This window comes from Anser cygnoides, chromosome 30, assembly GCF_040182565.1.
Source record: "Anser cygnoides isolate HZ-2024a breed goose chromosome 30, Taihu_goose_T2T_genome, whole genome shotgun sequence".
In the NCBI taxonomy this organism is placed as follows: Eukaryota; Metazoa; Chordata; class Aves; order Anseriformes; family Anatidae; genus Anser; species Anser cygnoides.
This window is the reverse complement of record NC_089902.1, coordinates 1,291,420-1,316,450: the sequence shown is the minus strand read 5'-3', so window position 1 is coordinate 1,316,450 and position 25,031 is coordinate 1,291,420. Positions and strand designations below refer to the sequence as shown.

At 51.2% G+C, this 25,031-nt stretch overlaps 2 protein-coding genes across 2 annotated transcripts; both read right to left on the bottom strand.

Annotated features, from left to right (window-relative positions):
• Positions 1-4,608: 4,608 nt before the first annotated feature.
• On the bottom strand, positions 4,609-6,704 carry LOC136787606 (olfactory receptor 14C36-like). Its single transcript, XM_066984919.1, has 2 exons — positions 5,778-6,704; positions 4,609-4,644 (listed from the first exon to the last, which is right to left on the bottom strand). The coding sequence occupies exons 1-2, from the start codon at positions 6,702-6,704 to the stop codon at positions 4,609-4,611; spliced, it is 963 nt and encodes a 320-aa protein (XP_066841020.1).
• A 2,501-nt stretch (positions 6,705-9,205) lies between these two features.
• On the bottom strand, positions 9,206-19,687 carry LOC136787605 (olfactory receptor 14J1-like). The gene is made up of 2 exons (XM_066984918.1): positions 18,774-19,687; positions 9,206-9,341 (listed from the first exon to the last, which is right to left on the bottom strand). The coding sequence occupies exons 1-2, from the start codon at positions 19,685-19,687 to the stop codon at positions 9,206-9,208; spliced, it is 1,050 nt and encodes a 349-aa protein (XP_066841019.1).
• Positions 19,688-25,031: the final 5,344 nt, after the last annotated feature.

The following is a 25,031-nucleotide window of genomic DNA, read 5'->3' as shown; positions in this document are numbered from 1 at the left end:
AGAGGTGGGCAGGGGCTGGGCTGGGCTGGGCAGTGCCCGGCAGAGGGCACCAGCAGCGTCAGGGAGCGGTGGCAGCATGCAGGGGAGGGCTCCCAGCAGGGCTTGGTGCTGCAGAGCCAGGGCTGGGGAAGGGAGCCCCGAGCTGCAGGGGCAGGGGACACGAGGCCGCTCGGGGCCCTTGCTGGCCTGGGCAGAGCAGGAAGGGGGCCCAGGGCATTCGTCCCCTCACCGCAGCCTGCCACGACCTGCACGGCGCTCACGCAGCGTCCAGGGCCAGGCTCTGCCCCGTGGTGCGCAGGGAGAGGGCAAAGCCTCTCTGAAAAAGAGGCTGAAAGTGAAAAAGGTCCCTCCGCTGCCCCGTGGTGTGACAGGGCCAGGGTGGGACAGCTTACCTTTATTTGATACAGTTCTTGTGTAATTTGCATTGGTGATGACACAAAAAGACAGCTCCTTCACCAGTGATGTACATCCTTCTTCATGTTAGGCCACAACTCAACGTCCTTCACTCTGCTTTATCACACGGGTGAACTGGATTAGGTCTCCTTGATTACTCTGAGGCACAGTGCAGTGCTTTTTGCCTTCTGACACTCCAGCACAATATGTGTGACTTTCCCTTCCTCTGTGCATTGACCTGACGGGTCATTTCACATTTTTCACTTTCAAATCCCTAGTTGAAAGGGGGTGAGTCCCCAAAGTGGGGCAAGCTGATGGGTTCTGCCTCAGCCCTTTGAAGTGTCCTGCTCTTGAGTCTTTCAGGCTGAGTTTTCCACACATGACCTAGGATGGTAAATGGATATTTAGGTGCCTACTAGGAAGGAGGGAGAGTGTCTTGGGATCCCAATGGCCATTTCAAATTTAGGTCTATCCCAAGAAAGAGCTGAAGAAGGAATTTGCCTTGAAGGGATTTCCTGTGCTGGGCTGGGCTGCAGTTTCAAGGAGAAACACCACTGCTGGCAGTGGAGGTGCCCGGGAAACATCACCTGTCCCCACCGTATCCACCAACGGGCTCTGGTCTCCTGCAGGTCCTTTCAGACTGCTTCCATTCCAGGGAATTACTGTGATTAAATGTGATTTCAAGGAAATATTTCAAAAGTGTGTAAACTACTCTGAAGACCTTGGCACTGGTTGCTTATGGTCAGACAGCAAAGCTCTGCCTCAGTACCCAGTATTTTCTTCAGTACCTAAGTCATAAAGCAACTACTCATTACCTCAATTGATTCAATCCGTTCTGTAAAATGTCACACAGTGTAGTTTCTCTCATGAAGAAATAGGCATTTTCAGGATGTATTTTCATCACAGAAAAAGAAATACTGGTGTTCACCTGTACTTGCATTGTCATCGCTTTCTCTATCATGGTGTGCTCCCTCATCTTCCAGGTACATCCACCCATCTTGATTAAACAGTCCATGCTGAATGTCCCCTTTCCAGCTGCCTGTCTGGACCTATGCACTTTCCATAGTTCTCCTGGCTTGCCCTCCCCTTCCTCTTGGATCACTCAGAGCGCCCTCACCAACCCAGGTGCTGCTTTGAGCTTCAGGGAGTTGAAGCTTGCCCAGCTATCTGCAGTCTGTCTAATTGTGTCCTTAGAAAGCTCATCATCATTTATCATTGAGTTAATATCATATGGATTAATTCTAATCTTAACACCTATAATTTCCAGTCTGTCAGTATAAAAGACTTCTGGTCCAGTCATCCTTTTGGGAACATAAACCTCACAGGAGGCATACAGGATGAGGAGCTTGCTTTGCTTTTGGAAGATTGCTGCATGTTTTCCTGTTGTTTGGTTTGAAATAAGGAGAAACCCTTCTGCGCCTGTGTGCATCCAGGTCTCTAAGGCAAGCAGGAGGGAACTGGTGCAAAGGAGCTGTAACATCCAGCTGCAGACCTCTGTGCCAAAGTCTGGTGGAAGGAGAGTGATGCAAGTGCCAAAGAGAGAAATGTCAGGGCTGGGGTGGTGAGGAGCAAGGTTCTCCATGCAGTGTCAGACCTCAAGAGTCTGTTTTTCCTCCCTGTGCAGATCTCCAAAGGAGACACCCTGGACCAGTATCACTTAGAGAATAATGCTCCAAACTGAAATTCCACTAAACACATCCTTTAAGATGAGAAAAGATTTTTTTCAGGTGCTTCTTGATATCTTCCTCCTTAACTACACCATGAAAGCTCTCCAATTAGCTGTACAAGTCTTGAAGACATGAAGAAAATTCTGGGAGAGATATGTCTGCTTAGGACGTTCTGCATTTTAATGAGTTCCATGGTGTATTTTGGTGCTCAGTCTATGAAGCTCAGGTACTGAGAGGAGAATGATGTAACCGCTTGAGAAGGTAAAGTCAGAAGGAAAAGTTGAAGTGACTTGGAGTATTAATGGGCCCCACTGAGGGCTGTTCCTAACAAAGCCTCCCCAGGGACTTCTTAGGGCAGATAATTGGAGGCCATGATTACAGACAGGCAAAGCGCTGTGCTGAGAAAAGTCTTGGTTGGTTTTGGTGAAGCAGAAGGGCCAAGGCCTGACCCCAGCCACTGGGAGGGGAGATCCTGCACCCCCACGTCTGGCTCAGGGCTCTTCTTGGGGTCTGTATGATGTGGTGGGCAGCGTGATGCCACGAGAACTTCATTATGACAACTCCCCAACCCTGCACAGGGTATCAAGGAAGCAGTGAGGCCCCATGGCAATGACTCTATCTCGTCTCCTCACAAGCTCTAGGCAAAGGGACAAAAACGTCAGGGCTGTTGGGGCCTTCCATTCCTGCCAGCACCCTCTGCCTTCTCCTCTGCAGGCTTTCCTATGCTGTTCCACACTTTGCCCTATTTCCTTGAAGTCTGCAGACACCCATCTCTGTCCACCACCTTGCTCTCATCCCGGCATTTCCATCATCTCACCCATGTCTCTTCAACCTTAACCAGCTTTCCTTGAAACTCAAAGCCATGGTGTGATCACAGATACTCTTTGGGTGACCTCTGTCACTACAGCACTACACTTTGAGGGATATTTTTTCCTCTATGTGGCCAGTGCCACCCTTCCAAGGTGCACTTTGTGGCAGTTTCTCTCTCCTGCTCTTTCCTAATACCAAAGAAAGGTCCATCAGGGTGGAAACCACTCCTAAAGTAGGCATCCCAACCCATCAGGCTCCTTGCGGCCTGTCAGCCAAGCAGACAGAAGTCACCTCACCAGCATCTCCCAAGGCCTGGGCCTGCTGCTGGCCTTGCAGGTTCTTGGCTAGACACAGCCAAGCCTTGTGCCTCCTGCTGTCCAGTTCTGGCCTCAAGCAGAAGGGACAGGACAACCCCTGTGCGGGCATTCTTTCTGTCTGGGTCGTCCTGGGGATGGAGGCAGAGGGGATCCCACAGGCAGCATGCCAAGCAGGGGCCTTCTGCTGGCCTAGCAGGGCCACTGGCAGATGTCAGCCCCAAAGTGCACATCCCAGGCAGAAGCCAAGGCTGACCTGCCACCTCCAGACACAAGGGACCTCACAGTCCCTTTGCGTGACACGTTCCTGCTGCTGCCCTATCAGCTGCAGAGACAGAAGTGACCTCCCAGTCACTGCCCCAGTCCCATTCCTCCTGCTGGGGCAGGAGATCCTGAGGCAGAGCTGAGCTCATCAGAGCATTCCTACCCATCTCCTCCTTGTGGCCCACAAGCTGATCAGATCCATGGCCCCTCACATCCATCTCTGAATGCCATGTGACTGTACGACATCCTCACGGTTCCTGCATTACCCCAAGGGAAAAAGAACCTAAAGTTAAGAGTTAGGTGAGTGGTTGGAGGTGAAGATGTTAATGCACAGGAGGACAGGGTTTGGATGTTAGTTGTTCATGTATGGCATTAGGGACTACGGAGAACATTTCTGGGTGAGAGCTTAAGCAACTATTGAGTGGGAGGGTTTGGTGTTGGGCTTGGGGTGTCAGATCTGTGGTTAGGGTATGGGCAAGCTCTTTGGTTTAGCATTTTGTTTAGGTCTGCAAGAATACTAGATTTTATTAGAGCATTTAAATGCTAATGTTAAGGGCAGGGATCAGGGTGAGCAAGAGAGTAAAGGTAATGGAAATGGTGTTATGACTAATTTTGGCTTCAAGGGATATTGTGGTCAAAAATTAGAGCAGTGGATTCCTGTCAGGGTGTGGAGTGGCATTTCGATTAGGGTATTAATGTTACAGGTTAAAACAGGGCCTCACATGACTCCTTTAAGTCTGCGTTATTGTGGGATCGACATTACCTGAGCATTTTTACCTCTCCAAAATCATTAGCTTCTGCTGGCCAAGATCTTCTTCCCTCCCCCAAATCTCACATCTCTCCTGGCCAGGCTTCTCCTGACTTCTCCATATCAGTCATCTTCTCAGGGGCAGCTTTCTGATGGCTTTCATGAACTCAGAGTATCTGTCTCACCTTGGTTGGCTACTCTGCTCCTGAGAAAGAAGCAGCTCACAAGCCAGCATGGAGAAGCACACAAAGGCTGTAGGAGCACCCTGCACAATGTGCCCAGCAGCTCTGCACCACCACAAAAGCAGCCCTGAAAGATGAGTTCAGGGAAAAGCGGATACCTCTGACATGACAACCCCAATTCAAGACCTCTTCCTCTATGGGGCCTACCAGCTACTTAGGAAGAGAGGGTCTCACAAACTGTGTGCAGAGCAGATGCATCTGGTGGCCTATCATGGAGACCAGCAGATGTGAGCCTAAAGGCACAGATCCCAGCCAGGAGTCCAAGGATGACCTGTCAGCTGCTTCAGAAAAAAGTCACCTCACCGGCCACTTAACAGCCATTAGCTTCCTATTGGACTTGGAGCTTCTGAGGCACCACTGCCCTCGTAATACCACACCTACAAAACACCCCCTTTTTGGGCCAGAATCTGCCCAGGTAGAAGTGATCTGGTTGTGATCCTTCCAGCCCATGGCACAGCTCCTGGGCTCCCAGCCTCTCTGACACACAGGAGCCAGTGCCGTGCCAGTTCTGGGAGGTGCTAGGGCAGGAGGGACCTTGCAGTCAAATCACTCGCCAGACTCCTTGGCTGGGGCTGCTGCGTGCCCTGGGGCTGCAGAGCTCTCCTCTGCCTGCTCACAGCAGATTGAGCCCTTGAGCTGTGGTGAGTCCACCTTGGAGGAGATCCCCCCTTAGGAGGGAAGTGCTGCAGCGCAGGCCGGCTGTGCCACTGCCGTGCCCACTGCCTGTCCCTGCCTGCAGTCCCAGCACAGCCCCACAGCAGCACTGGCACCAAGCTACAGGAGCAGCCGGGCCTGACCCCACAAGCAGGGCTCAGCACGAGAGGGGGGCAGTGGCAAGAGAGCAGCTCGGCATGCCCCAAGCGCTGGTGCTCCCTGCCCGTGCTGCTGGGATGGGACTCGTTTCCTCTGCAGCCCTGCACATGGCACTGCCCCTGCAGAGCCAGAGCAGCTCTCAGAGGAAGGACGTCACACAAGGAAGGCAGTGCAGGCTCCTTCACTTTGTTTATGTTCACAGAGAGACGTTTCTCTTCATGTAGAGAGTCTCAGTATATACATTCAACACGTACATACTGAAATGGAAGTGGAACAACGGGCTCCTTTCTTTTATTTACATTCACAGAGGGCCTGGCTCCTCATATACAGAATCTCTGAGGTTGAATGAGATGAATCATATCATTTTAATGGGCAACTTTAAATGTATTAAAAAAAGAAAGTTCTGTTATGAAAACACTCATAAATACACAAACACACACAAAAATAATTATATATATAATACTAGTTGTTCTTCTAGTCATTGATATTACTAGTCATCTGCAGAGGTAGAATGGAAATTTATTGCTTCTGAAACACATCTAGTCATTAATTTCCACAGCGCTTGCTTAAGCTCCTTGTTCCTCATGCTATAGATGAGGGGGTTCACTGCTGGAGGCACCACCGAGTACAGAACTGCCACCAGCGGGTCCAGGGATGGGGAAGAGATGGAGGGGGGCTTCAGGTAGGCAAACAGGGCAGTGCTGACAAACAGGGAGACCACGGCCAGGTGAGGGAGGCACGTGGAAAAGGCTTTGTGCCGGCCCTTCTCAGAGGGCATCCTCAGCTCCGCCCTGAAGATCAGCACATAGGACAGCACAATGAAAATAAAGCAACCAAAAAATAAAGAAACACTACACACAAGTGCCCCAAGTTCCCTGAGGTAGGCATCTGAACAGGAGAGCTTGAGGATCTGGGGGATTTCACAGAAGAACTGCTCCACAGCATTGCCTTGGCAGAGGGGCAGGGAAAATGTAGTGGCCGTGTGCAGGACAGCATTGAGAAAGCCACTGCCCCAGGCAGCTGCTGCCATCTGGGCACAAGCTCTGCTGCCCACGAGGCTCCCGTAGTGCAGGGGCTTGCAGATGGCCACGTAGCGGTCGTAGGACATGATAGTGAGAAGGGAATATTCAGCTGACATCAAAAATACAAACAGAAAGACCTGTGCAGCACACCCTTGATAGGAGATGGCCCTGGTGTCCCAGAGGGCATTGGCCATGGCTTTGGGGAGAGTGGTGGAGATGGATCCCACGTCGAGGAGGGCGAGGTTGAGGAGGAAGAAGTACATGGGGGTGTGGAGGCGGTGGTCGCAGGCTACGGCGGTGAGGATGAGGCCGTTGCCCAGGAGGGCAGCCAGGTAGATGCCCAGGAAGAGCCCGAAGTGCAGGAGCTGCAGCTCCCGCGTGTCTGCAAATGCCAGCAGGAGGAACTCGCTCACAGAGCTGCTGTTGGCCATTTGCTTACTCTGGACACTGTTGTCTGTTGAAAAGGAGAAGGCAGAAAACATTTAGAACAGAATTCTCTGAGGAAAACCTGTTGCAGGTCTTACAGCACTCTCATCCCAACCCTCTCTCTTTGCAGGAGTACCTTTCTGCAGCTCTCCTGCTTGAGCTGCGGCTGGTGCTGTCTGAGAATGGCACTGGGAGCAGGGGCTGCTGTGGGCTCCAGAGCAGTCCTTCCTGCAGTGCAGCAGGAGGGAGGCAGGAACATGGGGGAAACTCAAGTTCAATCCACTTATGAGATCTATAAACTTTGCAGTGTTGTTCCAAAGAACTCATGCAACCAATGTACAGCAAGGCAAATATTCCTATGCTTAGGACAGTGATCACACTCTTGTGTTTCCCAATAAGTGGAGACTGCTTAAAGCAGAGAAGCCCCAGTCCCAGTTCATCTGGACAGAATTCTCACCTTGTCTCTTGGTGCCTGAGCAGGATCTCAGCTCTTCCCTCCTATCCAGGGCTGCAGAGGCCTCACTCCAGCTGCCCACAGGCAGCCATCCAGCAGCACGGACATGGCCTTAGCACAGAGGTGTCTCCTCCTTGGAGCACCTGGATAACACAAGGATGCCACGAGAGAGCTGCATCCTGCTGGAGAGCAGCCTGCAGGCCAGGAGGATGCCCCACAGACAGACATGAATATCCGCAAGCTGGGGCGTCCCAATATACCATCTGCATCCCCTGCAGTGTCTGAAGGAGGCTTGGCCACCCACTCTTGGCTGACCAGGGGCAGCTGGGTTCTGACACTCAAAGGGGCTTCTGCCAGACTTCCTCACCTCGCAGTGCCATCCAGCAGGACTCCCAAAGCCTACTGCATTGCCCACTGCCCTCCCAGAAACGAGACCCAGCAGGAGACCCTTCCAGGACGTGCAGCTGCATGGCCCTGCAGCCAGAGACGTACCTTGTCAAGGGCTGTGCAGATTTCTCCTGCAGGCAGCTCTCAGCATCCTCCCACTGCCAATTGCCTCCAAGCCCTCTCTCCTTCTCTCCTCTCCCCGTGCCAGCTGCGGTCAGAGCCCCCAGCCCTGCTGCGCTGTGCACAGGAGCTGCTCCTGGGCACAGCTGTCTCTCTGCACCAGGGCCCTCTTGCCACGAGCTCTCTCTGTCCCACGAGCCCGGCCCAGCTCAGCACCAGGCGCCCAGCCCAAGGCATTGGAATCCCCCCTCGGGGGGCTTTGCTGAGGAGCCCACGAACCTCAGGCACTGAGAGACAATTGAAGACATCTCTCAACAAGTCCAAGTCAGAGGCAAGTTTCCTGCAGTGTCCCCCTGAGGGCCAGCACTGACACAGCCTCCCTTGGAGCTCGTTAGAGCAGAGCATTGGAGGCAGTGAAGACAAGGAGACAAAGGCAATGAGAAGGTGACCCTGATGTGAAGAAAAGCTGGATGTGTTTCACCATGCACAAGGGCCAGGCCTTGACCCCCAGCTAACATAAGGAGGGTCAACAAGTCCAAGTGCAAGGTTCTGCACCTTGACCCCCAGCTCCTTGGAAGAAAAATTAAGTCTATCCCAGCTAAAACTCAGACTATATCCACCCCTTACTCCATACCATTGTTCCTATGTCATACTCAGGTCTGACACTTTCTAAATAACTATCACCATCTATCCTCTCTTTTGATATACGCACAGAGATGTCTTGCCCTTAGTCTATTTGTGTCCTGGTTTTGGTTAGGATTCAGTTAATTTTCATCCTAGTATCATAAAATCGTAGAATGGCTTGGGTTGGAAGGGACCTTAAAGATCATCTAACTGAACTCCCCCCAGATTCCACCCACTAGATCAGGTTGGCCAAGGCCTCATCCAGCCTGGCCTTGAACACCTCCAGGGACGGGGCATCCACAACTTCTCTGGGCAACCTGTTCCAGTACCTCACTACCCTTACAGTGAAGATTTTCCTCCTGATGTCTAGTCTAAATCTAAAAGACCATTCCCACATCCTCCTGTCATTGTCTACCCGAGTAAAGAGTCCTCCTCCATTGTTTTTAAAAGACCCCTTTAAGGATTGAAAAGCTGCAAGGAGGTCTCCCTGGAGCCTCCTCTTCTCCAGGCTGAACAAACCTAACTCCTTCAGCCTGTCTTCACAGGCGAGGTGCTCCACCCCTCTGATCATCTTTGGAGCCCTCCTCTAGATGTGCTGTAGGTGCTCCACATCCTTCTTGTGCTGGTGGCCCCAAACCTGGACACAGTACTCCAGGTGAGGCTTCACAAGGGCAGAGCAGAGGGGGACAGTCACCTGCCTCTATCTGCTGGCCACTCCTGTCTTGATGCAGCCCAGGATGCAGTTGGCCTTCTGGGCTGCCAGCACACACTGCTGGCTCATTTCAAACTTTTCATCCAGCAGAACCCCCAAGTCCTTCTCTGCAGGGCTGCTCTCAATGAGTTCTTCTCCCAGCCTATCCCCATGTCTGGGATTTCCCCGGCCCACGTGCAGCACCTTGCACTTGGACTTCTTGACCCTCCTTAGGTTAACTTGGGCCCAAATTTCAAGCTCGTCCAGGACCCTTTGGATGGCATCCCTTCCTCTGTTGCATCAACTACACCACTCAGCTTGGTGTCATCTGCACACTTGCTGAGTGTGCACTTTATCCCACTATCCCTGTCATTGATAAAGATATTAAACAGTACCGGTCTCAGGATATACCCCTGAGGGACGCCACTCATAACCAGCCTCCACTTGGACATAGAACTATTGACCATGACTCTCTGCATGTGACCTTCAAGCCAAACCTTTATCCACTCAATGGCGCACCCATCAAATGTGTATCCCTCCAATTTGGAGACCAGGATGTCATGGCGGACTGTGACATCACAATTCCAAGTAGATGACATCACTCGGTCTTCCCTTGTCGTCTGATGTAGTCACTCCATTGTAGAAAGCCATCAAATTGGGCCAGCATGATTTACCCTTTGGTGAAGCCATGCTGGGTGTCTCGGATCACCTCTTTCTCTTGCATGTGCATTGATATTGATTCCAGGAGGATCTTTTCCATGATCTTACCAGGCACAGAGGTGAGGTTCACCGTTCTCTAGTTCCTTGGATCCTCCTTTCTACCCTTTTTAAAAAGGGGAGTGATGTTTTCCTTTTCTCAGTCACCATGGACTTCATTCGACTGCCAGGACTCTTCAAATAGGATGGAGAGAGGCTTGGCAACTACATCGGCCAGTTCCCTCAGGACCTGGAGTGCAAGTTATCATGCCCCATAGACTTGTACTTGTTTAGTTTCATCAGGTGGTCTCAAACCTGCTCTTCACTTACAGCAGGTGGGACTTTGACCCCCAGTCTCCATCTCTGGGTTCAGGGAAATGAAAGACTTGGGAAGCCTGACTGGCAGGGAAGACTGAGGAGAAGACGTTGCTGAGTCCCTCAGCCTTCTCCATGTCTGTCATTACCAGTTCACCCTTCTCATCCATCAGAGGGGGTACACTCTCCCTGGCCTTTCTTTTCTGAGCCATGTATCTGTAGAATCTCTTCCTGTTATTCTTTGCTTCACTTGATAAGCTCAGTTCCATTCATGCCTTGGCTTTCCTTATCCCATCCCTGCACATCCGAAACAAAACCATGTGTGAGGGCCTGGAAAAAGGAACCATGGACCATAGAAGCCATTTCGAAAACAAAACTTGTAGGTAGGAAGCGCAGTTTTGCGGAGGTGCAGAGCTGATGGGCACATTGTGCAGGATGCTCCTAAAGACCTTGTGCCCTTTTCCCTCCTGACTACTACTGTCTCAAGACTAGAGTAGCTAACAGAGGTGAGACAGATACTCTGGGATCATGAATGTCATCAGAAAGCTGATCCCAATAAGATATGGGGAGGTCAGGAGCAGCCTGGACAAGAGAGATGTGAGATTTTGGGGTAGGAAGCAGAGCTTGGTCAGCAGAAATTAATGATTTCGTAGAGGTAAGAGGGGTCATGTAATGTTGATGCTGCAGTAACACTGACTTAAAACAGTCACGTATGGCCCTTCCCTTTCTTGATCCAGTAATTTTAATCCCTAAACCTAAATGCTACTACAATACTCTGACAGGAATCCATTTTCTCTCTTGTTCATCCTGATCCCTTTCCTTAACACTAGCATTAAAATGCTCTACTTAACCGTAGTATCCTTGGTAGACCTAAAAAACCCTAAACCACAGAGCTTGTCCATACCTTAGCCACAGACCTGACAGCACAAGCAGAACTCCAAACACTCCCACTAAAACTGCATTTCATCTCTAACCCAGAAAGTTAAAACAGGTATCGAGGGGGCTAGAGAGAGGTCAGCCCTGCCTCAGGATCTCCTGCCCCAGCAGTAGGAAGGGGACTGGGGCACTGACTGGGAGGTCACTTCTGTCTCTGCAGCTGATAGGGCATGTCCTGGTTCCAGTTAGGACAGAGTTAATTTTTCCTCCTAGTAGCTGGTAGGGTGCTATGTTTTGGATTAGGGTGAGAAGAGCTCTGATAACATGCTGATGTTTTAATTGTTGCAGAGCAGTGTTTACACCAGGCCAAGGACTTTTCGGCTTCTTGCTCTGTCCTGCCAGCGGGCAGGCTGGGGGTGCAGCAGGAGCTGGGAGGGGACAGACCCAGGACAGCTGACCCAAACTGGCCAAAGGGGTATTCCATACCATCTGACGTCATGCTAAACAATATATAGGGGTGGCTGGCCGGGGTGGGGGGGCCAGCTGCTCAGGGATAGGCTGGGCATCGGTCAGCGGGTGGTGAGCAATTGCATTGTGCATCACTTGTTTCTTACACATTACTATTATTAATACTATTATCATGATCACTATTATTATTATTATTGTTATTATTATATTCCTGTCTCAATAAACTCTCTTTATCTCAACTCACCGGCTTCACTTTCCCGTTTCTCTCCCCCATCCCAGAGAGGGAGGGGGGAGGGTGAGCGAACGGCTGTGTGGTGTTTAGCTGCCAGCCGGGTTAAACCACAACAGTCCTTTTGGCGCCCAACATGGGGCTCAAAGGGTTGAGATATCGACAAATTTGACCAGAGTGTGTTAAACTAAAATTGGTATAAGTATTGGACCTGCTTAATAGTTGCTAGTCACGATGTTGATTGCCTTAATCTCCAGTCTGCTGTGCCTGTTTTCCAAATTGAGTTTTATAGCGCATTACTTTCTGTATGTGCTCCCTGTCGCACTGTTTATCCTTTCCGGGCCCTGGTTTAAGATCGTTATGGTACTGTGTGGTGTAACAATGGCTTATGAAATGATGAAATATCTGGTCATGACTCTAACCTGGTATTTGTACTCAGCACTGATGTCGACTCTATACTTTGGAAACCATATCTTGGAAACTATTATCAATTACACCTATTGCCTGTTTTCGTTAGGGAGCCAATCTGTGAAGGGGACAGGGGAAGACATGTTTCCCTACTTGTTCACTCTCCCTTTCTCCTTCACCACCCTCTTATCCCCCGAGCTAGTTACGGTGGTTCTCCGAGATGTTGAATATCCTTGGGATACTCAGACCAGCCTGCTCTTGTTGTTATGTCTCCTGAATGCGCTTCAGGTTTTGTTGAGGGTTAAACAACTACTTAGGAATCTCATCCAGAGATCTGTCTTGAGGCGGGATAGTTGCGAGTGGCAGGGAGTGTGGGAGGATATGGGCAGGTTTCTAGAGCAGTGGTCACCTCCAGTGTTTTGGACATTCGCCCCTGAACAACTGCAAAATCCTAAAAAGCTGGCAGAATGCTTGAAAAAAAGGTGTCATGACTCTGGCAGTTCCAAAGTGACACAAATCACTGTAGCGTGCTGGGGTCTGGCTTGTGCCTATCGAGCTGCAATTGATGCTACTAGCAACCTAGCTCCAGCTCCTGCAGCCGCTCCTGCTCCTGCAGCCATTCCAGTTCCAGCTCCTGCAGCCGCTCCAGCTCCTGCAGCCGTTCCAGCTCCAGCTCCTGCAGCCACTCCAGCTCCTGCAGCTGCTCCAGCTCCAGCTCCTGCAGCCGCTCCAGCTCCTGCAGCCGCTCCAGCTCCAGCTCCCGCAGCCACTCCAGCCCCTGCAGCCGCTCCAGTTCCAGCCCCTGCAGCAGCTCCAGCTCCTGCAGCTGCTCCCACTCCTGTGGCTGGGTCAGAGAAACGAGCTGTAGCAGTGCAAGTTGACCCCGCAGAGGGTATTCCAACCCCTGTGGCAGACCCTGTGTCTGGGTTAGAGAAACGAGCTGTAGCAGTGCAAGTTGCCCCTGTAGGCAAGGTGAAAAAATGGTATAGAGGCTCAGGTCGTTTAGAACGCAGACAGTCTTCTGCTAAGTCTGGGCATAGTGAAGACGAGGCTGGGCCATCAAAGGTGCAGGAGACTGAAGATGAGGATGAGGATGTCGAAAAATCAACAGTAACTACCCGGACTCTATACCAGCGTGAGCTACGAGATGTGCGAAAAGATTATGGTCGCTGTATAGGTGAGCAGCTTGTCACCTGGCTGCTCCGGTGCTGGGACACCGGAGCCAATTATGTGGAATTAGAGGGCAAGGAAGCCAGGCGGCTGGGATCCCTTGCTAGAGACGCATGCATTGACAAAGCAATTGGAGATGGAGCACGATCTCGCAGCCTCTGGAGGCGTCTCCTGTCAGCTGTGAAGGAAAGGTATCCCTTCAAGGAAGAACTTGTATGTCTACCAGGCAAATGGACCACCATGGAGAAGGGAATTCAGTACCTGAGGGAATTGGCCGTACGGGAAGTAATTTATAAGGACCTAGACGACGTACAAACATCCGCAGATCCAGATACAGTCCGGTGTACACTACCCATGTGGCGGAAGTTTGTACAGAGTGCACCATCATCATATGCCAGCTCATTGGCAATACTAGCCTGGAAAGCGGAGGAGACTCCCACAGTGAATGAAGTGACTAAAATACTCCGGCAGTACGAAGGAAATCTCTCCTCTTCCCTAAAGGCCTGTGTCTCAGCTGTGGAGAAACTCTCTGAAGAGGTCCACCAACTTAAGGAGAATTTATCTTCCCCTCCACCTGAACGAACCAGTGTCCACCAGCTAAAAGAGAATGCTTTGGAGAAACTCTCTGAAAAGATCCACCAACTTGAAGAAAGATTATCTTCCCCTTCACCTGAACAAACCAGTGTCCACCAGCTAAAAGAGAATACTTTGGAGAAACTTTCTGAAAAGATCCACCAACTTGAAGAGAGATTATTTTCCTCCCCACCTGTACAAACCAGTGTCTCAACTATTAGGGGTAAACGTTCATCTATGCAAGGAAGACAATATGGTGGGCACACACACCGCGCCACCCTGTGGTTTTACCTACGTGACCATGGAGAGGACATGAGAAAATGGGATGGAAAATCTACTGCGACCCTAGAGGCACGGGTACGTGAATTGCAAAAGAAAACAATTGGGAAAAAGGGGTTCTCTGAAAAGTTTGCGGCTCCAACTTCCAGCAGGCAGTCCTTTAAACACAGAAACGAAGATTCTGACCAGGACTAGAGGGGCCCTGCCTCCAGCCAGGGGGAGGAAAGGGACAATCGAGTTTATTGGACTGTGTGGATTCGATGGCCTGGCACGTCAGACGCACAGAAGTATAAGGCTTTAGTAGACACCGGTGCACAATGTACTCTAATGCCATCAAGCTATAAAGGGGCAGAGCCCATCTGTATTTATGGTGTGACGGGGGGATCCCAGCAGTTAACTGTATTGGAGGCTGAAGTGAGCCTAACCGGGAATGAGTGGCAAAAGCACCGTATTGTGACTGGCCCAGATGCTCCGTGCATCCTTGGCATAGACTATCTTAGAAGAGGATATTTCAAGGACCCAAAAGGGTTCCGCTGGGCTTTTGGCATAGCTTCCTTAGAGACAGAGGACATTAAACAGTTGTCTACCTTGCCTGGTCTCTCAGAGGACCCTTCTGTTGTGGGGTTGCGGACGGTTGAAGAACAGCAAGTGCCGATCGCTACCACAACTGTGCACCGGCGGCAATATCGCACCAACCGAGACTCCCTGAGTCCCATCCATAAGCTAATTAGTCAACTGGAGAGCCAAGGAGTGATCAGCAAGACTCATTCACCTTTTAATAGTCCCATATGGCCAGTGCGAAAGTCTAATGGTGAGTGGAGACTAACAGTGGACTATCGTGGCCTGAACGAAGTCACGCCACCACTGAGTGCTGCAGTGCCGGACATGCTAGAACTCCAGTATGAACTGGAATCAAAGGCAGCCAAGTGGTATGCCACAATTGATATCGCTAATGCATTTTTCTCCATCCCTCTAGCAGCACAGTGCAGGCCACAGTTTGCTTTCACTTGGAGGGGAGTCCAATATACTTGGAATTGGCTGCCCCAGGGGTGGAAACACAGCCCTACCATTTGCCATGGACTGATCCAGTCTGCGCTGGAGCAGGGGGAAGCTCCTGAACACCTGCAGTACATCGATGACATCATTGTGTGGGGTGACACAGCAGAAGAAGTTTTCGAGAAAGGGAAGAAAATAGTCCAAATCCTTCTGAAGGCCAGTTTTGCCATAAAACAGAATAAAGTTAAAGGACCTGCACGAGAGATCCAGTTTTTAGGAATAAAATGGCAAGATGGACGTCGTCAAATCCCAATGGATGTGATAAACAAAATAACAGCTATGTCTCCACCAACTAGCAAAAAAGAAACACAAACTTTCCTAGGTGTCGTGGGGTTTTGGAGAATGCATATTCCAAATTACAGTCTGATTGTAAACCCGCTCTACCAAGTAACCCGTAAGAAGAATGCTTCTGAATGGGGCCCTGAGCAACGACAAGCCTTTGAACAAATTAAGCAGGAAATAGTTCATGCAGTAGCCCTCGGGCCAGTCCGAACAGGACCAGATGTAAAGAATGTGCTCTACACCGCAGCCGGGGAGAATTGTCCCACCTGGAGCCTCTGGCAGAAAGAACCTGGGGAAACTCGAGGTCGACCCCTGGGGTTTTGGAGTCGGGGATACAGAGGATCTGAGGCCCGCTATACTCCAACTGAAAAGGAGATATTGGCAGCATACGAAGGAGTTCAATCTGCTTCGGAAGTGGTCGGTACTGAAGCGCAGCTCCTCCTGGCACCCCGACTGCCGGTACTAGGCTGGATGTTCAAAGGAAGGGTCCCCTCTACACATCATGCAACTGATGCTACATGGAGCAAGTGGGTTGCACTGATTACTCAGCGGGCTCGAATAGGAAACCCCAGTCGCCCAGGAATCTTGGAGGTGATTATGGACTGGCCAGAAGGCCAATACTTTGGGATATCATCAGAGGAGGAGGTGGTTCGTGCTGAAGAAGCCCCGCTGTACAACAAGCTACCGGAAAAAGAGAAGAAATATGCCTTGTTCACTGACGGGTCCTGTCGTATTGTGGGAAAGCATCGGAGATGGAAAGCTGCTGTATGGAGTCCTACACGACGAGTTGCAGAAGCTGCTGAGGGAGAAGGTGAATCGAGTCAGTTTGCAGAAGTGAAAGCCATTCAGCTGGCTTTAGATATTGCTGAACGAGAAAAGTGGCCAGTTCTCTATCTCTATACTGATTCATGGATGGTAGCAAATGCCCTGTGGGGGTGGTTACAGCAATGGAAGCAGAACAACTGGCAGCGCAGGGGCAAACCTATCTGGGCTGCGGCATTGTGGCAAGATATTGCTGCCCGGGTAGAGAACCTGGTTGTAAAGGTACGCCATGTAGATGCTCATGTGCCCAAGAATCGGGCTACTGAAGAACATCAAAACAACCAGCAGGTGGATCAGGCTGCTAAGATTGAAGTGGCTCAGGTGGACCTGGACTGGCAACATAAAGGTGAATTATTTATAGCCCGATGGGCCCAGGACACCAGGCCATCAAGGTAGAGATGCAACATACAGATGGGCTCGTGATCGAGGGGTGGACCTGACCATGGACACTATAGCACAGGTTATTCATGATTGTGAAACATGTGCTGCAATCAAGCAAGCCAAACGGTCCAAGCCTCTTTGGTATGGAGGACGATGGCTGAAATATAAATATGGAGAGGCCTGGCAGATTGATTACATCACACTCCCTCAAACCCGCAACGGCAAGCGCCACGTACTTAACAATGGTGGAAGCAACCACCGGATGGCTGGAAACATATCCGGTGCCCCATGCCACCGCCCGGAACACTATCCTGGGCCTTGAAAAGCAAGTCCTATGGCGACATGGCACCCCAGAGAGAATTGAGTCAGACAACGGGACTCATTTCCGAAACAACCTTATAGACACTTGGGCCAAAGAACATGGTATTGAGTGGGTGTATCACATCCCCTATCATGCACCAGCCTCTGGAAAAGTTGAACGATACAATGGACTGTTGAAGACTACACTGAAAGCAATGGGTGCTGGGACATTCAAAAATTGGGATACACATTTGGCAAAGGCCACCTGGTTAGTCAATTCCAGGGGATCTGCCAACTGAGCTGGACCTGCCCAATCGAACCTGTTACGCACTGTAGAAGGGGATAAAGTTCCTGTAGTGCACGTAAGAAACATGCTGGGAAAAACAGTCTGGGCTACTCCTGCCTCAGGAAAAGGCAAACCCATTCGTGGAATTGCTTTTGCTCAGGGACCTGGATGCACTTGGTGGGTAATGCAAAAGAATGGGGAGGTCCGGTGTGTACCTCAAGGGGATTTGATACTGGGTGAGAATAGCCCATGAGTTGAATTGTAGTATGCTAATTATAATATAATAATGTATGTCATCACTACCATGATTGCTATATATCATAGATGAAAATGGTGATTAATTAGAATGTATTGGACAGAGTGTAACCTGAGCATGACATAAATGGTATGGAATAAGGGGTGGATATCTGTCCTGGTTCCAGTTAGGACAGAGTTAATTTTCCCTCATAGTAGCTGGTAGGGTGCTCTGTTTTGGATTAGGATGAGAAGAGCGCTGATAACATGCTGATGTTTTAATTGTTGCAGAGCAGTGTTTCCACCAGGCCAAGGACTTTTCAGCTTCTCGCTCTGTCCTGCCAGCGAGCAGGCTGGGGGTGCAGCAGGAGCTGGGAGGGGGCAGACCCAGGACAGCTGACCCCAACTGGCCAAACGGGTATTCCATACCATCTGACGTCATGCTAAACCATATATAGGGGTGGCTGGCTGGGGTGGGGGGCCGGCTGCTCGGGGATAGGCTGGGCATCGGTCAGCGGGTGGTGAGCAATTACATTGTGCATCACTTGTTTTCTTACACATTATTATTAATAATACTATTATCATTATCACTATTATTATTATTATTGTTATTATTATATTCCTGTCTTAATAAACTGTCTTTATCTCAACTCACCGGCTTCACTTTCCCGTTTCTCTCCCCCATCCCAGAGAGGGAGGGGGGAGGGTGAGCGAACAGCTGTGTGGTGTTTACCTGCCGGCCGGGTTAAACCACAACACTAGCACAGCCCCAGCCCCTCGCAAGGCACCGCAGCTGCTGGCACAAAGGCGGCTCTGGGCCTCCCCAGCAGCCCCCGCGCTGGGGCCAGCCACGGCTCAGGAGATGGAGGGCCGTGAAGCTGCAGGAGCCCTGCTCTCCTGCCTGGGACATCCCCAGCACAGAGTGCCTGTGCCCCGCAGGGCCAGCCCCACTCCCTAGCCCAGCACAAGAGGCCTGGCCCAGGCACAGAGCAGCTCCAGATTCCTCTCCAGGACGCCATTTGCCATCAGACCCAGCACCACTGGGACAGTTCCAGGCAGATAATTCAAAGGCCAGTTGTTGTTTGCTGGGCCATAGGCAAGCAAGAAGGCACCTCCCAGTCCAGCCCTTGGTCCTTCACTGATCACTCTGGGGTTCTGATCCATTGTGAGGCCCAGAAAAGCAACGGGTCTGTTCAGGAAGCAGCTCCTTGGGTGTATTCCTGAAACCAGGTTTGCAAGAGGCATGCAGAGACATTGAAGAGATGCCAATGTAGGGATAACAGGACTGTCACCAACATACATGAGATCTCAGGGCTTATCCAAATACAAGAAGCACAATGTGGAAGCAAAAGAGAGCAGCAGTGAAAAGGCCACGTCCTGCTGCTGGCCATGGCCATGGCTCCAGGGAAGCGGCAGCCCCGACCCGAAGAGTTTCTTCACTGCCTCCTTGAGGTCCTGGTTCCTCATGCTGTAGATGAGGGGGTTCACTGCTGGAGGCACCACCGAGTACAGAAATGATACCACCATGTCCAAGGATGGGGAGGAGATGGATGGGGGCTCCAGGTGGGCAAACACAGCAGTGCTGACAAACAGGGAGACCACGGCCAGGTGAGGGAGGCACGTGGAAAAGGCTTTGTGCCGGCCCTGCTCAGAGGGCATCCTCAGCACGGCCCTGAAGATCTGCACATAGGACAGCACAATGAAAACAAAACAGCCAAATGCTAAACATGCACTAACAACCAGAAGTCTAAGTTCCTTTAGGAAGTCTGAACCTGAGCAGGAGAGCTTGAGGATCTGGGGGATTTCACAGAAGAACTGGTTCACAGCATTGCCTTGGTAGAGGGGCAGGGAAAACGTAGTGGCCGTGTGCAGGACAGCATTGAGAAAGCCACTGCCCCAGGCAGCTGCTGCCATCTGGGCACAAGCTCTGCTGCCCACGAGGCTCCCGTAGTGCAGGGGCTTGCAGATGGCAACGTAGCGGTCATAGGACATGACAGTAAGAGTATAATATTCTGCTGATATAAAGAAGAGAAAGAAAAAGACCTGTGCAGCACATCCTTGGTAGAAGATGGCCCTGGTGTCCCAGAGGGCATTGGCCATGGCTTTGGGCAGAGTGGTGGAGATGCAGCCCAGGTCGAGGAGGGCGAGGTTGAGGAGGAAGAAGTACATGGGGGTGTGGAGGCGGTGGTCGCTGGCTACGGCGGTGAGGATGAGGCCGTTGCCCAGGAGGGCAGCCAGGTAGATGCCCAGGAAGAGCCCGAAGTGCAGGAGCTGCAGCTCGCGCGTGTCTGCAAATGCCAGCAGGAGGAACTCGCTCACAGAGCTGCTGTTGGCCATTTCCTGAATTTGGACACTGCTGTCTGTTGAAGAGGAAAAGGCAGAAAAAGGTTAGAACAGACTTATCTCAGGAAAACCTATTGCAAGTCTTAGAGCACCCCCACCCAAGCCTCTCTCTTTGCAGGAGAACCTTTCTGCATCTCCCCTGCTTGAGCTGCAGCTCGTGCTGGCTGAGAGTGGCACTGGGAGCAGGGGCTGCTGTGGGATCAAAGAGGAGTCCTTCCTGCTGTGCAGCAGGAGGGAAGCAGGAACATGGGGGAAACTCAACTCCATTTGACTAGTCGGTTCCTGCAAACAAGTCATCTGAACGCAGAGCTGAGCTGTAGGGATTTTGTTTGCTTTATTTTATCCCAGTAGGCCCTGTAATGCTTAGGATAGGTATTGGATGGTTGAATGCCCTCACATTTCCTGGACACTCCTGCTGATATTTTATGGGAGTGTCCATTATGAAGACCGAGAAGAGCCCTTCTGTCCACCAGTCCTGTTCTCAGCTGCCTTGTTTCACCCCTCTCTGAGCTGCGCTATCATAAGATTGAGGTGTTTCCCTGAGAAGAAAGAGGAGAATTCTGCTGAGGAAGAAGGGCCACAGCAAGCCAGATGGAGCTTGGGAGCTTCTCTTCTTTCCATGGCTGCAGGAGCTGCGGGGCAGCTGGCAGAGAGCCTGGGAGTGCCAGGCAGTGCAGGGTGTTCTGGTCTGACCAGGGGCACCTGGCTTAGGGCACTCCAAGGGGCTTCTGCCAGACTTCCTCACCTCGCAGTGCCATCCAGCAGGACTCCCAAAGCCTACTGCATTGCCCACTGCCCGCCCACAAACAAGACCCAGCACGAGACCCTTCCAGGACATGTAGCTGCATGGCCCTGCAGCCAGAGACGTACCTTGTCAAGGGCTGTGCAGATTTCTCCTGCAGGCAGCTCTCAGCATCCTCCCACTGCCAACTGCCTCCAAGCCCTCTCTCCTTCTCTCCTCTCCTGTCCCCGTGCCAGCTGCGGTCAGAGACCCCAGCCCTGCTGCGCTGTGCACAGGAGCTGCTCCTGGGCACAGCTGTCTCTCTGCACCAGGGCCCTCTTGCCACGAGCTCTCTCTGTCCCACGAGCCCGGCCCAGCTCAGCACCAGACGCACAGCCCAAGGCATTGGAATCCCCCGTCGGGGGGCTTTGCTGAGGAGCCCACGAACCTCAGACAATTGAAGACATCTCTCAACAAGTCCAAGTCAGAGGCAAGTTTCCTGCAGTGTCCCCCTGAGGGCCAGCACTGACACAGCCTCCCTTGGAGCTCGTTAGAGCAGAGCATTGGACGCAGGGAGGACAAGGAGACAAAGGCAATGTGAAGGTGACCCTGATGTGTAGGAAAACTGGATGTGTTTCACGAATGAAAAGGGCCAGGCCTTGACTCCCCATCCCTGGGAATGGAGATCCTTTCCCTTCACACACTGCTCAGGGCTCTTTCTGGGGCAGGAGGAGATGGGGATGTGCATGGCCAAGTGCAAGAGAATGGTACGAGCCCTGCCTGGTTCATGGGTGGCTGCGAGGAGGCAATGAGGCCCTGGTGCTTTACCGATAAGCTGTCTCCTCCTAGGCCTCAGTGGCAGAGACAACAGCCAGAGCCATGGACACAAAGCCCTGGGTCCTGTTGGGACTCTCAGCCTTGTCACAGCCCTTTCTGCTCTCCACAACAGGCTAACCTAGGCACTCTCAAAGCTGCACATCTTTCCCTGATGGATGTAGACATTTGTCCCTCTGGTGTCTCACTGGATCTGAGCTGAGTCTGATAACTAAGATCTTCTTGGTGGCCATGCTCCTCATAAGGCAGCTCTGTAGGAAGCTGGCCTGGTTCCTGGGGAGCAGCACCACTGCTCGTATGGTATCCCTCGTGGTTCCCAGGCCCTCCTCCTCCTGGGCACTGCTCACTCAGCAGGGTCCCAGTCTGCCCTGATGTGTGGGGTTGCTCTTTCTCCATTGCACGACCTCACTCCTCCTGTGAGTGTCAAGAGGTTTCTGTAGGCAAATTCATGCAGTTTCTCAATTTGCCCCTAGACAGATGCTCCATTCTGTCAGCTGTTAATGTCTATATGCAGATGACTCACCGTAATTGTGCTATATTTGACAAGACAGCAGCATCAGGTGCTGCAGCGAAGTTTGGATAATAACGGAGTTACCAGCTGAATGGAACTGCAGCACAGAGTCACAGAATGGTAGGGGATGGAAGGCTGCCAGGTCCCAGCTTTTCTCTGTTTCCTTGTCACACATGCTCTCTTTTTGCCTGGAGCGGTGTCCTAAATGTTGTGAGGCTGTGCAAGGCAAAGTTAGAAGGGCTAAAGCTCTAGTCTCACTCAGTCTGGCTATTAGTTTCTAAGACAGTAAAAAAGTTTTCTAATAAATAAAAAATTAAAAAGGAAGATTAAGAAGTGTCTTCGACCTTTATTGGATGTGGGAGGAAGCCTAGTGAGAAGTGATGAGGAAAAGGCTGAGTTACTTAATGACTTCTTTGCCTCAGTCTTTATCAGCTGGACCATTTGTTCCCCTGGTACTCAGCCCCCAGAGCTGGTAGATAGGGACACCAAGAGGGCAATGGGGGGACACTTTTCTCCACTTCTTCACTCTCCATTTCTACTTCACCTCCTCCTTCTCCTCCAGGATAATTACGCTAGCTCTTCAAAGCTTTGAATATCCTTGGGATGGTCAAACCAGCATGTTACCATTGTGATGTCTCCTGAATGTGTTTCAGGCTTTGTTTAACATTAACCAACTTATTATTAATGCCCTCCAGAGATCTGCCCCAAGGCAGGAGAGCTAAGAGTGGCAGGGATTGTGGGAGGATACGAGCAGGCACCTTGATCAGTGGGCACCTCCAGTGCTTTGGAACTTCACTCCTGAACAAGTGCAGAATTCTAGAAAAAATGGTGAAATGCTTGAAAAAGGGTTGTCATCAGCCTGGCAATTCCAAAGAGACACAAATCACTGCAATGTGCAACTTGGCCTGTGCTTACTGAGCTGCAGTCAGTGCCACTCCAACCCTTGTGACAGGCCCCACAGCCGCTGCAACTCCTCTTAATGGCCTTGCAGCCACAGCAACTCCTACAATGGGCCGTGCAACCACTCCAAACCCCTGCAACAGGCCATGCAGCCTGAACAAGTCCTGTGATGGGCCCTGCAGCCCCAGCAACTCCTGCAACAGGCCCTGCAGCCACTCCAACGGCTGTGATGGGCTTCAGGTCTGGGCCAGAGAACCAACCTGTGCCACTATTGATTGCTCCTATATGTGAGAGAAAACAATGTATGTGAAAGTCAGGGTTTTTAAAAAGGAAAGAAACTCCTACCCAGACAAGAAAGGAGGAAGAAGATGTGGAATGTTACGGTAAAGTTGGGCCATCCTGGAAGCAGAAGGGCAAAGAGAAAGAGATCATAACAACATCAGTAACCACAGCATCTCTATTCCAGGGTGAGCTAGGAGATTTGTGGAAAGATTTCAGCCATCATCTAAGTGAGCACATTGCCACCTGGCTGCTGGGAGAAAGGGGCCAATAGCCTGGAATTAGAGGGCAGGGATGCAAAGCAGCTGGGATCCCCCTCTAGGGAAGGGGTGACTGACAAACAATTGGAAAATGGGCAGAAGGAACATACTCCTGTCAGGTGTGAAGGAAAGGTATCCCCTGAAGGAAGATCTTGTATGTCAACCAGGCAAGTGGACGACAGTGGAGTTGGGTATCTGGTGCCTGATAGAATTAGTCATGCTGGAGGTGATATATAAAAACCTAGCCAATGAACAACTATCCAAAGATCCTGATGAAGTAAAGTGTACATGACCCATGTGGTGGAAGTTTGTATAGAGTGCACCATCCTCATATGCCAACTCATTGGCAGAAATGACTTGGAAAGGCCAAGAGAAACCCAGAGTGGATGAATCAGCTAGCCAACTCTGGCAGTATGAAGAAAGTCTCTCTTCTTCCTCATGGGCCTGCATTTTAGCTGTGGATAAACTTTCTCAAGAGGTCCAGGAAGAACAAGAGAATGCATCTTTCTCCCTACCTGTAGAAACCAATATGTAAGCAGCCGGGTGTAAGTAAAAGAACGTTGCTCAAGAAAGAGAAATGAGTGGGTACACACCATGTGCCAACATGTGGTTCTGCCACGGAGAGGACATGAGAAAATGGGATGGAAAATCTACCTCCATCCTAGAGGCACGAGTCCATGAATTGCAAGGAAATGCAATCACAAAAAGGGGTTCTTCTGAGAAAATTGCTGTTCCAGTTTCTATCAGGCAGTCCGCCAGACAGAGTAGTCATAGAATCATAGAATGGTTTGTGTTGGAAGGGACCTCAAAGATCTTCAAGTTTCAAACCCCCTGTCATAGGCAGGGTCACCACCCACTAGATCCGGTTGCTCAGGGCCTCATCTAACCTAATGAATGAATACTATGAGCAGGACTAGAGGCACCTGGCCTCCAGCCACAGGGAGGGTAGGGACAATCGGGCTTATTGGACTTTGAGGATTCCATGGCCTGGCACATAAGACCCACAGAAGATATAAGGCTCTAGTGGGCACCGGTGCACAGCATACCCTAAAAACCTACTCCACTGTGGTACACCATGGGCTGCCGGGGACAGCCTGCTTCACCATGGACCTCACCACGGGCCACAGAGGACTTCTGCTCCGGCTCCTGGAGCACCTCTCCCCCTCCTTCTTCACTGACCTTGGTGTCTGCAAGGCTGTTTCTCACTCCTCTCTCTCTCCCAGATGCTATTCCCCAGCACTTTTTCCCCTTTCTTAAATATGCTCTCACAGAGGCGCAAACAACATCACTTATTGGCTCAGGTCTGGCCAGTGTCAGGGCCCTTATCTGACATGGGGCAGCTTCCGGATTCTTCTCGTAGAAGCCACCCCTATGGCTCCCCCGCTACCAAAACCTTGCCACGTAAACCCACTACAGGCCCAGAACAATGACAATCCTTTGAACAAATTCAATGGAAGATAGTTCCTGCCGTAGCTCTGGGGCCAGTCTGAGCAGGACAGGATGTAAAACTTGTGCTCTACACAGCACCTCAGGAGAATCGCCCTGCCTGGAGCCTCTGGCACAAAGTACCAGGGGAGATGCGAGGTTGACCCCTAGGGTTGTGGAGTCAGGGACAGTGAGGATGCAAGGCCCACTATACTTTGCCTGAAAAGTGATGCTGGCAACATATGAAGGGGTTGGGGCTGCTTTGGAATTGGTTCATACTGAAGCACAGCTCCTCTTGGCACTCTGACGGCTGGCACTGGGTTGGAAGTTCCAAGGGAGGGCCCCTTCTACACATCATGCACCTTATGCTCCACGGAGTGAGCGGGTTGCACTGATTACACAGCAGGC